This window comes from Leptosomus discolor, chromosome 2 (assembly GCF_034619465.1).
Source record: "Leptosomus discolor isolate bLepDis1 chromosome 2, bLepDis1.hap2, whole genome shotgun sequence".
NCBI lineage: Eukaryota > Metazoa > Chordata > Aves > Leptosomiformes > Leptosomidae > Leptosomus > Leptosomus discolor.
In genome coordinates this window covers 47,428,670-47,443,472 of record NC_141392.1, presented here as the reverse complement: position 1 = coordinate 47,443,472, position 14,803 = coordinate 47,428,670, and the positions used below count along the sequence as shown (strand labels likewise).

Genomic DNA, 14,803 nt, shown 5'->3' with positions numbered 1-14,803 from the left:
ACCCCATTTCACGTGTGAGTAAATACAAACTAGAATTGCACCTTGTCCCATGAGTATATGATTTTGTGAGATTTTATACAGGAAAGTGGCAGTGTAGCAGAACAAATGGCCTGTTAGTCCACCTCCTCAGCATTCTCCATATGTATTGGTTTTCATCTAATACACACACATTTCTGTCACAGCCATAGAATAATTTACACAGGGTCTGGTTTCCCTATCTTTGCATCAACAGTGTAAGGATAAAGATGTAAGGATATAAATATCTGACTTTACATCCTATACTTTTTAAAACACAGACTATACTGTTAGTGTTTTTCTCCTTTTATTAATGAAATGTTCTGTAATATGACAGAGGGCAACGAAAAACAAGGAGTGGAACTCTAGGAATAGCAAAAGAACTCTAATCAGCTATAATGAGAACCTCCTGAAGAACTGAGCCCCAGTTTCTTTTACAACACATTTTTTACTTTAAGTACACATCTTAGATTATTGTGTGCCAGGTGTCAACAAAGCAGAATTGTTATGGTATACAACAGGATAAAATAAGAACCTTATATAAAATAAAGGATGGACATTTTCCAGAGACCTCAATAAAATTAACTAAAATGTTACCTAATTTAATATCAATCTGCCTTAGAAAGAATCCTAAATGTATCTTTTGTATCAAGTAATTTCCTCATAATTGTTTCCTCTACTCTCTCCCTGCTCCCAGTAATAACAGGCAATGAACCAATGTTCTGCTTCACTTCTCTAGGAAAACAGAAGTTAAATTACTAAAGCTACTGATACCAGTTGGGCTAGAATTTCATGCTGCCGTCATCATGCTCTGCTGATCCTTCTTCAGAGTCCTTATCTGTGTTAAAAAGTAGTTCACTTGCATTCAGGTTAAAGAATGACACACATACTGTTGTGACATTTTAAAAGATAATCTGCAGCTTTGTCATTTGTCTTTCTCCAGACCTAACTTCTCTTTTCAATGCACAGTAAAGGTCACTCACTACCTGGTTAGAAACAAAAAAGACAGTGGCAAAGTCAGTGTGTTCTTAGCAGAGGAGCTGAAATGAAGGTCAAATGTTGGAATAAGTCCCAGATATGGGGTATGGTATGTCAGTGGGAAAATGATCTATTTCTTTCAAGTAAGGTTCTTAAATGTGTAAGGAACTAGCTGGATAGAAACCAGCTACAGTTCTGTAAAAAAACATGTCACAGCGTGTCTCGGCTACTATGATATTCCAGACAAAGCAGATACATTGTGACTGAATTATGAAAAAACATATATGAACCAATCCCTGCAGATTAAATGCCACCATTTTAATGTGTGAACTACTATAATGGTTAAACATCTCAAATACCAGTCTTCAGAAACACAGTGGCTAGGAACAACAGTGATTCCAGCTGTTGAATATTTCTGTGCGATAAGAAAAGGGATCATGGGATTCCGTTATCAGCATCTGCTCTTCCCTGCCTACTCCAGCACATGCTGCAGGCCGGAAAGGAAGAAGGCAAAGCAGAAATTCCCCCAGGTGCCAAATCAGCTCACAGGGAAAACTTATTAGGGAGTGCAGAATAGAGCACTTCTGAGCCTGCTGTACTTTGTGTGGTGGACTGGAAGAAAAGAAGCACAAAAGGCAGCTTTAAAGAATTTCGGCTTCCCGCCTTCCCCACACTATGTTGTACACAGTTCAGATACAGCCAGGAGCTGGGCCAAAAACCTTGGTGTGGCTATATCATACTCCATCGGACAGCTGGAATCATTTTATGCTGCTATTTTAATTTGAGACAGAAGTTGTGTCTGTTTTTCTTTTCATATTTAATCTGTTAGCTAAGACTTAGCTTTCCCTTTTCCAAAAGTTCATTTAGAATGCAGTTTATTCCATCTTCATTTTCCTTGTATTTCATCTAATTGTATTTTTAATGGCTGAAGTCTGCTTTGTTATACATCCTCTATACATTTATATCATCATAACCAATCGATTTGGCCCTAAGTTTCTTGAACACCATGAAAGAAGGGAGAATCTTCTTGGAATGCAAATGCTTGAATTTTAATTGAAGTCAGGGAAGAAGCTGCTCTGCATGAAAGCCTGGGAATTTTAGAACTGAAACCTCCTCCAGAATGGTTTCTAGTATCAGCAGATGCTCAACTGCATTCTATGAATATTATTTGTTAAGTAATAAAAATGCATGATAGAGACACTTTTCAAGATGGCAAGAAAAAGAAATGAGATAACCCAAAGGACAGCTTCCTAGAGGGCTATGTAAGATAATTAAATTCTAATTCCTACTTCTATGTAAGAAACATAGCTGAGCAAACTCCTAATGCTTAGTCCTCTAGTTCTTCCTGTTTGGCAAAGCTTCTTCACTTCAGCTTCTCAGGATAGAGAAGACTGTATTCAAACTACAAAGTACACTTCACAAGATATTTTCCTACATGCCTCTTCATGGAGCATGAAAAATAGATGCTCACTTGCTTATCCCTTTCAATACTGTATTATTGGCTCCTGGAAGACAGTTGTGTAGTGTGCGAAAGGAGCAGGAGAAGTTTATTTTATCTGGCAGCTTCTTTTCCTGTCCTTTCAAAAGCAGTTTTTTCTGAGGCATTGACTACACATTTTCAGAACTGTGAAGTCAGGAGCAACCCTGGTCCTCAGCAACTCTGAAAACCAGGCCACGGGTATCTCACTTTTGCTATCTTTTTCAGAAAAAAAAAAAAAAAAAAAAAAAGCTTAACTAAAAGTGCAGAAATTATAATTTTTAAACTTGTAGCTATCTTTTCTTACTTCTCTCTGCAGGGCTTTCATTCACTCCCTCTAGGCACTCTCTTCATCTCTTCAATATTATCACTTCACTTTACACATTTGCTCTTTCCCTCCAGTTCCTATTTAGTCTCCATCATTCGCTTTTCACTCTCATTTTCTATCTAATGGCTTCCAAGAAGCTGTCTGTTCTCCAGATTATCCCTATGACTACAGTTAGTGCCCTTCCTTCCTACTCCCAGCCAATCCTATCTCTTTCCAGTCCACAAGGGACCCCCACCCTCCCTGTCTAGATAGTTGGTAAACAGAATTCACATTGAACAGCTGAGTAACTAGTTCTTTATTATCACCCATTTCAGCCTAGCAGTGCTATTCAATAAAAGATCTACACTTGTAAGAAGTACAGTAAAGATTTTATAACAAGTGTGCTATGAATTGAGAAGCTTGCCACTGCAAGAATATTTATCTAAGACCATGTGGTGTACAGCTGTTGTTTGCTGGCAACACACTTAGAATGGCTGGAGTATCCCACAATTAAAAAGAATTATATTGTTCTCTCTAGCTTACAGAAGGCTTTTTCTTTCTTTTTCAAAATCCACCATCCTTCTTCAGAGTTCTTATATGTACTTACAAGAATTTCTTTGGTATAAACAAATTTTTCCACTAAACATCAACTCCTACATTAATTTGCACACAGCATTACTAGGTTTTGCTAGAAACTGCAAAAGAAGTGGTCTTCCTGCTATAAGCAGAGACGTACATGTGCAGTGAGGAACTCGATTCTGAATTCTCAGGGACTGGAATAAACTCAGTAGGACTATCTGCTGTGTCACGCTAATGGGTTCTCCACAGGCTCAACCTCCCTTGTAGCAGGAGTGTAGTACAACCCAAACCATCACATTGTTTTCCATCAAAGCAGTTTTTAAAAAGGCTAAGACTAAGATTTGCAAATGTAACCAGTGACTTAAAGGTAGCTGCAAAATTAGGCACTATAAGAAACCAAGTCCATTTTGAGAGTCTCCCAAAGGTAGGTAAAGATGAAGACCCTCTTTTCTCCTGAGCCACTTAGACTAGGACTGAATTTAGGATAAAAGGCAATCTGTACTTCTGTGCTTTGGCTGAATTTCTAAATCTATTTAACTGTTGAAACTTGAATGGTTATACAATTCTCTAAATTTGAAGAGTATCTCATAGATTATTAACAAGTTACAGGCTTGTGAACTACACAGCTGCATCAGTCAATGACTGCTAAATTCTTAAAAAAGCACTGTCTTACTTAAAAAAAAAAAACAAGGGTCTTTCTTGCTGTCAGAATGATTCATTTGCTCAACAGCACTTAGGGTGCTGTTACCTTTTGCAGAGATCTTTTTACGCCAGTGTTTGGCCCAGTGAATCCAACTTCTCCCTCTCATAAGTCTTAGAGTCTTAGGAGAATAAGAAAGGGCACATGCAGCTGCCTTGGACTACTTTACACTAATGTCTTGGTACCATTTACAAGTTGATTAAGCTGGAACAGCCTTTAGCCCATGAGAGTTAAGATAAATTTTATTAACTGCCATCCCAATTTTTTTTACAATTAATACCATTATAATAAATCTGTACATTTGAGGATAAAAGAAGACAGATATTGAACATGATCATGAATGAAAATAAAATGTTAATAAAATTTAGTCAGACTGCTATTTCAGTAAATTGGATAGAAAAAATAAACTGATATGTTCATTAAATTTAAGAGATAGCCACTCGAAATCCTCATTCAATTTACTGAGATTACACAAATGAGAGTACACAGATTTGGCTAACAGTTCAAGGAGAGGAGGAGAGAAATACATTCAACCTCAGAAAGCATATATATGAGGTCAGCAGGCGTTTTTTCTTTTTAATGCAGCTGTCTTCTTTGGCTGGACATGAATAAAGGAAGTGACTTCTCGTCAGACACAAACTGCAGTACAGTCTTCGGCAAAGAGAGTCTTCATACAAAGCCTGCATTACTGCACACTACTGTTCATAAAGAAAACTGATGAAATTCCTTCCTCAGCAGCTTAAAGTAGTATATAGAAAGAAAACATATTTGTGAAATGAGTGAAGACTTGAAGACTTGATATTAAGACACATGAGGACATGCTGGAAAAACATTAGTCTCTCTCTTTTATAGTCTTCTCTGGTTTGTCACCCCATTCTAATCACACTCCACATCGAAAGGTTCTCAGCCAAGCCAGCTGACTGGCTGCATATATAGCCCCAGCTCATCAAAAGAATGAAGTGCGCTAGTGTAAACCATTGCAGTTACAAACCTGTTTTGTTTAACATCTACAATGGCATATGAGTACAAACTTTAAGATAGCAGCACAGCACAGCAGATGTGTGAAGGTCTCTAGAGTAGAAAGGTCCACGGTAAAAAAGCCATCTACAGTAGAACAGCAGGTTTGGGAATTCTTGTATTCAAGAATAATTAGCAATTCAATAGACCACTTCTGATTAAAAAAAAAAAAACAAACAACATCTCTTTTCTTCTCCTTTACCAATAACTCCTAAGCAGGACATTACTGCATTTAGAGAATTCAATTTTATAAGCAAATTAACTGTAATTGTTTAACACGCATAGTAGAGGCACATGCAGTGCAGCTCAGGACAGTCTCTGAATTTCCTAAAATTCCAGGAAAGTGCCTCTTCTGAGATGAATAGTAACCTTTTTGCAAAAGCCTATTCCTTCTGAAGCTGATTAAAATCCAAAAGAAAATAATCAGTCTTCCAGTTTTCACCAGGTGTCCTTTTCCACAAATATGCTCACATCCCTAGTCTCAGTGTCTACCTCTCTGAGGCTTCAGTAAACTGATTCTGGCCTTTATAGATTTCAATGTTTTTATTATCTCAGATGGTACAAGAGGATCTCTGTCCATCGGCTGTTAATGAGTTGCCAGATTTTAATTTGAACTATGCTGTGAAAATAAATGTTCTGATCATTTTCCCCAGGCCTCCTTCTCAAGCTTTTTCATTGCTGCTTCCTTGTTGCTTTCTTGTTCATTATGAGAGTAATCACACTCCCAGATACACTCCCTCTGAAGTTTTTCTGATCTGACTCTAGCTTCCTTTCAGATGTCCAGGCTAGCTTACTTTCTATCTGCTGCTTTTACTTCTTTCATGAGTATAAAGGTTGTTCCATCCAAGGGCCATAAATAAGACAAATGATTATAACAAATAATTTTTCAACAAATGTCTATACAAAACTTTTTAAAACCTGATTTTTGAAAGTCATTCTAGTCTTTCAGCAGAATTCAAAATTTTAAAATACAATTCAGAATAGGAAAAGAAAAACTAGAATTTTTAGAATTTTATAGCATTTTCTAGCCTATGAATTCTATTTCCTCAGATAGAAGATCAGAAAAGCTGGTAACTGGATTCTTATTCATCTCAGAGATAGAATTACAGGAGAAAGACAATAATTACCAAATTCCATTTACATCCAGTTTTTATATAAATATATGGAGTATGAGAGGGAGTAATTGGGATTGACTGGGACAAACAGTAGTGTTTGAACCATGTGAAAGCGTTTTCCCGACTTCAGTGAGATCATATTAGAGGTCAAACTGGTCACAGGTTTTAAATCCACATCATTTAGTCTGTGACAAGATAGTCCTAAGGAAGAATATCACACTGGAAAAAATGTGCCCTACATAGGAATGAGACACGACTAATTCAATACTAAAGCCAAAGCTCAGCAAATTAAATTCTGAAAAAGAATTTTCCATATCACTACAAAAATTACCTCCATTGTGGAAAATTTTATGATTAAGTGAACCATTTGGTTCACCAACGGTGAACCAAAATTGCCAAAGCATGGAGTTTTCATACAAGTTGTTCTAAAGTAAAATCTCCAGATGTGACCACTAGGAAAAGTATGTTTTGTTAGTGGCTTGTAAAAGATGATAACCCATATTTCCAAACGCATCCAAAACCACCTGTAGCCAATTCTGACTAAAGTGGTGGTTTCTTATCTGAAAGACCCACAAGCAAATGTCCTTACTAGGAACATTAAATACATCTGCCTTCAAGAAGGTCAGAAGAAAATCAGTATGAATTTTTCAGTGGCTCCCATGCAAGTCTAGCTGTGAAAGACATTACCAGACCTCTACTATTCATTTAACTTTCTCCAGCTGCCAGGTGATGCACTTATGGTCAGTTACTATCTAACCTAAATGTACCACAGTGTCATCCCTGAAACTAATGTTATTTGAAATACAGCTGTACTCTTAAACAGAAAATCAGACTTATAAATTAATGCAAAAAAAAAATATTCTGTTGAGTAACAATTTGAATTAATGCCTTCCACACATGTAAATTAAGTATTTTAGTGATAAACAGGCCACAAGTTGAACTTCTGTGGTAAGCAAAAGACGTTAATGTTTTATTCGTGGCAATTTAAAATTGCCAGACCTTCAGTGACAAGAGATTTCTGGAACACGTGCACTTTCACAAAATCAGAGAATAATTGAATTTGCAGGGACTTCAGGAAATCTTATCATTCAATGTACTCAAAGTAAGGTCAGCGCTGAACTCGGACCAGGCTGCTGAGCACTTTTTCCATTATGGCCTAATTTTGGTTTGTGTTTTTTTTTCTCTTGAAGTTATCTCTCAGTATATCAGTTGGGTGGACCCATTAAACTGTTACATATTTACTTCCTTTAAATCTATAGACAAAGAGAATGGAACAGATTTGCCATATTTCATCCAATGAAAACTATATTTTTTATTATTTTTCATCAAATGCCCTTCATTGACATATTGAGCATATGTCTAAATATCTGTCTATTTCAGACAGGTAGCCTTCTGAGGACTTCAAGAAACACCTCATCCAAACTTCTACTCAAAATACGGTCAATGCTGAACTCAGATCAGGTTGCTCAGGGCTTGTTCTATTAAAGTGTACTTTGACATAGGGGTGTTCTCTCTCATGAAGCGACCTCTCAGTACATCAGTAGGGCAGTAGCAATGCGTACTGATTTCAAAGTCATGATCCTGTCATGAAAAAATAACTTCCAGCACAGTATATTAGCTCAGAGCTTGGAACTTCTTTTCTTCTTCTCTGTTTTTCTTTTTTTTTTTTTTTTTTTTAAAGCAACTACTGATGAGGACAATAATATGCTAGAATGTACTTGGATGTTTTTGCCACACAGTGTTCACCCAGCTTGTACAAACACTCAACTACACCAAAGGCCCCAAAACCCAGCAGATGACGATCGTGTCCCTGTTTGCTTTTATCCTGCTTCAAAAACATTTCAAAGAGGAATGATTTACTGTTCCCACATTTGGAAGATGAGAATCCCACTCTATGTTAGATTGACTCAAACATGTAGTTAATAGTTATAGTTATTATAGTTAAACACTATAATATCCCTTAATATATACTCCCTAAAATAGATTGAAATTCAATAAATATTTTTGGTAAGATAAACATTTTTCCTTACGTAAGTTTTGAACAATGAGTGAAAACCAGGAAGTGACAATGAGAAGCTAAAACTGAGAAATCATCTTGAAAATAAATCTATCTTATTCTCCTTCTCCAGGTTTCATAGCATCATTTTATAAATCATTCCAGAGACCCATATGATGAAAGCAACAATGCCCTCCCATCAGTAAAAAAATCATTATTATACCCATCCAGGGTTTCTCCCTCTTTTCTGAAAGAACACTTCTGCAAGTGAGAGTTATAATGATGGTTGGAACAAACTATCTCATGGACAGGTGCTGGGCAAGCAACCGCTGAACTGGAGTGCTGCCAGCGTACCTCACTCTTGGCTGGATCTTTCACAGCAGAAAGCTTAGCCATAATGTTCAAATTTCTCTCATCAGCCACTTCCGTTTTTTCACCTCTTACTCCTTCCCCTGCCAGTGTTTCCCTTTGAATGCAATGGGGCTTTGTGCAGAGGTCATTCAGAACCCAATATAGTTCTTAACTATATTCATTCAAACTTTGGATGAAACAAGAACAGTGTCAATTTTAAATCCCTAATCCATGGAAACAATAGGTATAAAAATCCTTCAGTGTTGGAAACTCTGGCTGCATAATACAAAGTCTTTCTTTCTAGGCATGGGATTATTCTTTTCTCATTCATTTGTGGTTTTCTTCTTTTCCACTCTACAAGCTTACCATTGAATTTTTTAGCTTCTTCGCCTAGTGCCTTCTCCTAGTGCCTTTGAATATAACTTCACGCTAAATCCTATATTGGGAAACCTGAGTGACTGGGGGTTTTTTTGATTCTGCAACTCCCCCCAAAATTATTTAGAAAGCATTATGGAGTGCTTATTATACAGCATTACTCAGTTAGCAGCATTTACATTTCAGCTGTAAATCTTCAAATGTACAGTTTCTGCACATTCTTGCTTTTTAATAAAGTATTCCTGGTAGTATCAACTTAAAAATCTTCCCCCAGAACCATATCTATGGAGAAATTTGTCAGCTGGTTCAAATCCACAGTTCCCACTTCTCAGGAAAGAGCTTTTCAAGAAAAGGGTTTCTGGTCCTTGAACTTTGGATTTGGCCCTTAATACTAAATTGACTGTGTGATGTTCCCTAAAGTTCAGTGTTAAAGGCTTTGTGCCCCAAGGCACACTTTCAGAGTCAGACCAGTCTGGCGTGCATCCACAGCCAATGTTTATTTTATACCATTGACGGATTCTGCCCCCCTGGTCAACAACTGATTTGCCTGAGCTTAGTTACTTCCAAGTCTTGATTCATAGTACTATTACAACTGAGCCTCTAGACTTTTAACAGTTAAAATCTAATGAGACATTTTCCATCAAAAAGCATTCCAACAGCTGGACCACAGATCAGGATGCTGCAAGACTACAGTCAGCTCTATTCTTCAGTATATACCATATTTTTTGCAGGACTGTGTCCAGTGCTAAACCTGACACTAGTCTTAATCTGAGTGCAAAATTTAGTAAGGTATACCATTTTGTTTAATATAGCATTGCTGAGTCCAAAGAGCAGAAATACATAATGTTCACCATAAGACAGCAGTTAACAATTTCTCAGTTCAAACAGCATATACACACGTAATAAAACTTCCAGAAATTCTAAAATCACAGAAATGCTAGCATCTTTATTTACAAATGGAAGGTGATATGTAAATGTGACAATACTCCCATATGTAAAGAAATTATACTTACTCCACAAATATTTTTTAATACAGCAATTACAGTGTTCAGGAGGTAGTGAAGTAAAGAGGAGCTTACTGTGCACTCTTTTATACATATAGTGACCATTCTTGTCTCTTTAAAGAAGTGTAGAAAGTAGAAAGTTTCAATGCAGTTTCAATACATGAAAACAAACAAGTCTATAGGATTCAAAACAGTATACAACGTGATAGAGTGAAACTAGCTGTAGGGAAGCTCTGGTTTCAAGATAAAACTTAGAAAACAGGCTCCTGTGTATATATTGATGCATATTATTAATTATCAGTAAAAAAAATAGGAACTGTCATTGCCCAATGCCTAACTTCTTTGGAGTACTTTTTACCGATAGATATCCGAAAGGCTCAAAACACAACAGTAATAGTTTTTCAAAACATTGTGATAAACATATTTCACTGTTTATTCTGACAGAGCACATTTGAAATAACATTGCTTTTTAAATCTTTCAGGACTTTGAGTGAGGGCCTGAGCCCCTTACCATTTCCATGCCCCTACTTATTTCTCTCTTAAATCCTCTGAATTAGTAGTCTACTCAGGTAATATGAGGTGGATGCACATTTTCTCAACATTCAATGAGCACAGGTTCGCAACAGTTCCCATGACTGAACTCTTCTTTGCACACAGTTAGTCAGACCATTTGCCTCTGTAGCATGTAGCATTTTGCATGAGTTTATAACTGACACAATAACCACACTATAGTTGGAAGTAGATGAATAGCCTTACAGCTGCACAGCATATTGGCAGGTAAATTAAAAAAAAAAAAAAAAAGAGAGCAGTATAAAGCAAGCTTACAGTGAAGATTTTACATATTTTAATTACAAAGAGGAAAAAAATCAATTACTTACCTGTGGAGATGAGGGACTAAAAGTCACATCAATGACAGATTCTGCGTGTCCCCCCAGTTTATGTGAAAATGTGCTTGAACGCACTTCATATATGTAAGCCTAAAAACCAATGAGATTATATTTTCACTTTAAAGAAATGTATCCCTTTCTAGAAGCACTAAGTTATAGTACAGGAAGATTAAAGATTCAGCCTACAGAGAAGTCAGATATAAAAGTCATCAACATCACAGTATTGATTTCTATATAATTTAGCAAATGCTTGTTAACTCAAAAGAAAAAAGATTTAGAAAGAGTAATGCAATCTTTTCTCCTTAAATAACTAAACATTAGATATAATTCAAGTAGGCAGGTAAAAATTTACCCTTTTAAATTACATTTTTAAGGGTGTTCTTCAGAATTTAAACCCTTTATTTTAAGCAGAAATATGTAGAATCTAAAACCTTGGTCTCTAAATTTGAAAACTCATGTTTGTTGCTACATTAAATAATTTTTTTTCAGTTTCAACATAGGTCTTTGCAGTTTTTAATCAAACAGCATGGAATTGAATAACAAAGCAATAATATTATAAGTGATGCAGGTATCATCAATAAGAGAAATCATGCTGCCTGCCTTTGCTTCTCAAAGGAAAAAGGGAAAAGTGCTTTCCAAGGAGTAAATTAAATCTAGTAGCAAAATAATTATATTCTTATTGGTACAGCCTCAAAGAATGAAAAAGTGCCGACGCAAAACTGCATTAAGAAACCAATTCAAAATTCAGTGGAAGTCATAGACATACTGATACTATGAAAACTTTATATTGTGATATTAAATTATCATTATCTTACACAAATAAAACAGAAAATGTTTTAAAATAAATCCTGTAGTATATGTCCTCTACATGAGGCACTGTGAGAGTCACGTGCAGGCACATAGGAGTGTTTTAAACTAAGCCTTATCTAGTAAAAATCACAATTATTTGCAGGATACAGTCAGACACTATGCATATACAAGACGTCAAATAAGACGCATAATATACGTAGAAAATACACAGACTTATTTGGTACATTATAAATGAAAGGTGTATCTCGAAAGAATAAATTCTGAAGCACGCAAAAAATAGTCAAAGATGATAATACAAACTTTACAGTTTCAACAAAAAATTAAAATGTTCTATTGTCTTTACTGAATCTCTGCAGTTAAGACTATGAACATGGAATTCAGAGCACAGTCTAACAAACTAAACAAAACTGTGCATAGATGCTATTACAACAACGTATTACTCTGTGACTTGTGTTGGTTTTTTTGTTGATAGTACCCTAAAATGAATTTAATCATTCAGACCCAAGGCAGCTGAGCTTCCCCTAGCAGATGGCAAACTGCTACAAAATATATGTACTAAAAACTTTTGGACTCAAATGACAGTCTTCCGAACTTATGAAAAGATCAATGCAGATCCTGAAAAACACTTAATGCCTCATTCAGAAAACAAATCTCATCAGCCAACAGCAAAGATTCTCTAGTCCAAACCAGCACTGAAGAAACACTGGATCATTCTCAGTGTCAAATATTCCATTCATAACCATATTCACTGAGAGGCAAACCAAGAGGTCAACTGTAAAACCACTTAATTTAATCCATTTTATACACCTTACATTTTCTGGATTCAGTCCAGGACATGGAATTAAAACCATCTACTGGCGTAAATGAAGTACCTAAAAACAGACAGAAATGTAGGTATCCATTTTTAACCTCTGGATCTTTTGTAGCATTCCACATAGGTATTGCCATACTAACTGGAAAAGTGGCAATGTGTTAAAATTATTGTGTCCTTCCTAAAAGGATAGAGTAAATGCTTGTTAATTGGAAATTCTGCCTTAAAAAGTAAGACCCTCTTCCCTATTTTTTAAACATCTTGGGAAACTGGTCATAATAATCAGTATTTGATTGCTAGTAAAAAGCAGCAATTTTTCTTTATTTGTTCAAGAAACTTAGCCATACCACAGCTACTGTGACTTACACCACTTGGGACATGATCAGTTCACAAGGGAACAGATAGGTAAGGGGAACCCAAACAAGACAAAAGTAATATAATGACACAAAGGAAAGCATTCCGATATGTCTGTAGACATAAATTATTTTCTCTGTTGGAAAGTACAAGTATTACTAAATTCTGTACATAGGACTACTCAAGTTCTTGCTGTTCCCATACAGAAATGCCACAACTGCTGTTTGTAAATACCTCCAGTTAGATGTAATATTCCTCTTTATTGACATAAAAATATTAAGAGGTAGTGTTGGTTATTTACTTCACATCCTAAACAGATTAAATGTTGCCAAGTAATTAGGCTTAAACAGAGAAGGTTCAGAGTTCTAACATAATAGGATCCTTCAAAATTTCCCTTATTTTATAGGGCCACATCCATCTGTTCTCCTCCTTTCATACTGGCTTTCCATTCTTCACTCTGATGATACAATACCATGACTCAACTGGTATGAAAATTATTAGATGCTGACACCTATGTGTTATCTCAGGACCTGTAACATTGTGCTCTCTTCTTCATAGCCAACTTTGTCACACTGTGTATCACCTGGCCCTACTGTCCAGACTTCCCATAGGACTTCCTTGAAAGAACAGAGTGCTAGCAATGACCTTTTACTCCAGCAAGGATGAGGCGTAGATACTGCAGTCAGGTTGTACTTCACCACCACCACCACAGTGCCAGAGCAGACTACAGCAGTCATGCTCACATAATTAATGGGAAATTGCAAGCCTCAAGAAAGTGAGAGATGAGATGCTGTAGAAGTCCATATTCCATATAGAGACTCTAGAAAGGAAAGGAGTGATATTTGTGTGAGTGAGAGCAAGAGACATTACAAGCTGCACTGCAGTCTCCAGAATAAGACGCTCCTCCACATCTAACTGAAGAAAGAGAGTATTCATGAAAACAGGGAGAAATTGTTCTTACTAAACAGACCCCAAAATCCTGTGGACCTCTTGTCAAAATGGTTCAACAGTATCACAATACTCAGTAATGCCATGACAATTTTTAGGTGTTTGTATCATGAAAGATTCAAATCCTATTCCTCATAGCTATGGTACACATGTCCATCCCCTTTGGAACTGTGGGTACAACCAAAACAGGACAGATACATCATGTTTATTAACATATTGTAGAATTTTGTTAGATTTAAGAACTTAAACAGTATAGAACTGAATGAAGAAAATACTGTTTAAGTTCTTAAATCTAATAAAAAAAATCAACTCTAAAATTCAAGTGTTTGGTATGTAGTATAAGCCACCTGGACTTCGCACAAATGACACATGCAGAGCCAGTAAAATAGATTTACAAAACTCCTATTGCAAGCAATCCATTTCCCTTCACAAGCTAATTACTCTTCAGTTGCAAGTTTTTGGAATGCCTGCATCTGTTTTTCTGCATATACTAAGACCAGTCTTTGGTAGAGAGGTATAGGCAGCAGACAGGACTACGCTTTCTATCACTCACCATCTTTTCTCTTTCTGGCTCCAAATTGCCTTACTGTCACTTTTCTTTTCCTCTTCCAGCCTACTCTCCTCCCTCCCTTTCATGGAAGTAGGCACAAAGAAGAGACAGTCAAGGACAGCAAGAGTCAAGAGCACAAAATGCTCTGAAACACAGATGTACAATGCCTTCCAACAATTTCTGAGCCAAGAAGAAACATGTGTCCATGTTTTAACCAAGAGAACATACCACAGAGAGACATGGTTAGTGAAGCTGAAAATTTTCCATCATAATCTAGTGGCTTACAGAACTTTGCCAAACTTATACAATAAAAATTAATTTTCCATTCCAGGTTCGCAGTTTAATTTGGGGAGGAGCACATTCACTTTTGGCTTAGTCTCTATGTCCCCCATTTCTCTCCGTAAAATAGATGTGATAATATTTCACTGTTTTTTTGAAGACAAACCAAATGTTTTTGAAACCCAGGTATTCTAGTAATTTATGTTTTTCCACACAGTTTCTAAATCAACCATTTGTCTCACATAAGTTT

General features: G+C 36.3%; 1 protein-coding gene across 1 annotated transcript in view; it reads right to left on the bottom strand.

The window, feature by feature from the left end:
• Window positions 1-7,640: 7,640 nt before the first annotated feature.
• The window catches only part of WDR27 (WD repeat domain 27), a 68,284-nt gene continuing 61,121 nt past the window's right edge, over window positions 7,641-14,803 (bottom strand). The window contains 2 exon segments of the mRNA XM_009960892.2: window positions 7,641-7,769; window positions 10,793-10,891. Coding sequence (XP_009959194.2) covers window positions 7,641-7,769; window positions 10,793-10,891 — 228 coding nt within the window.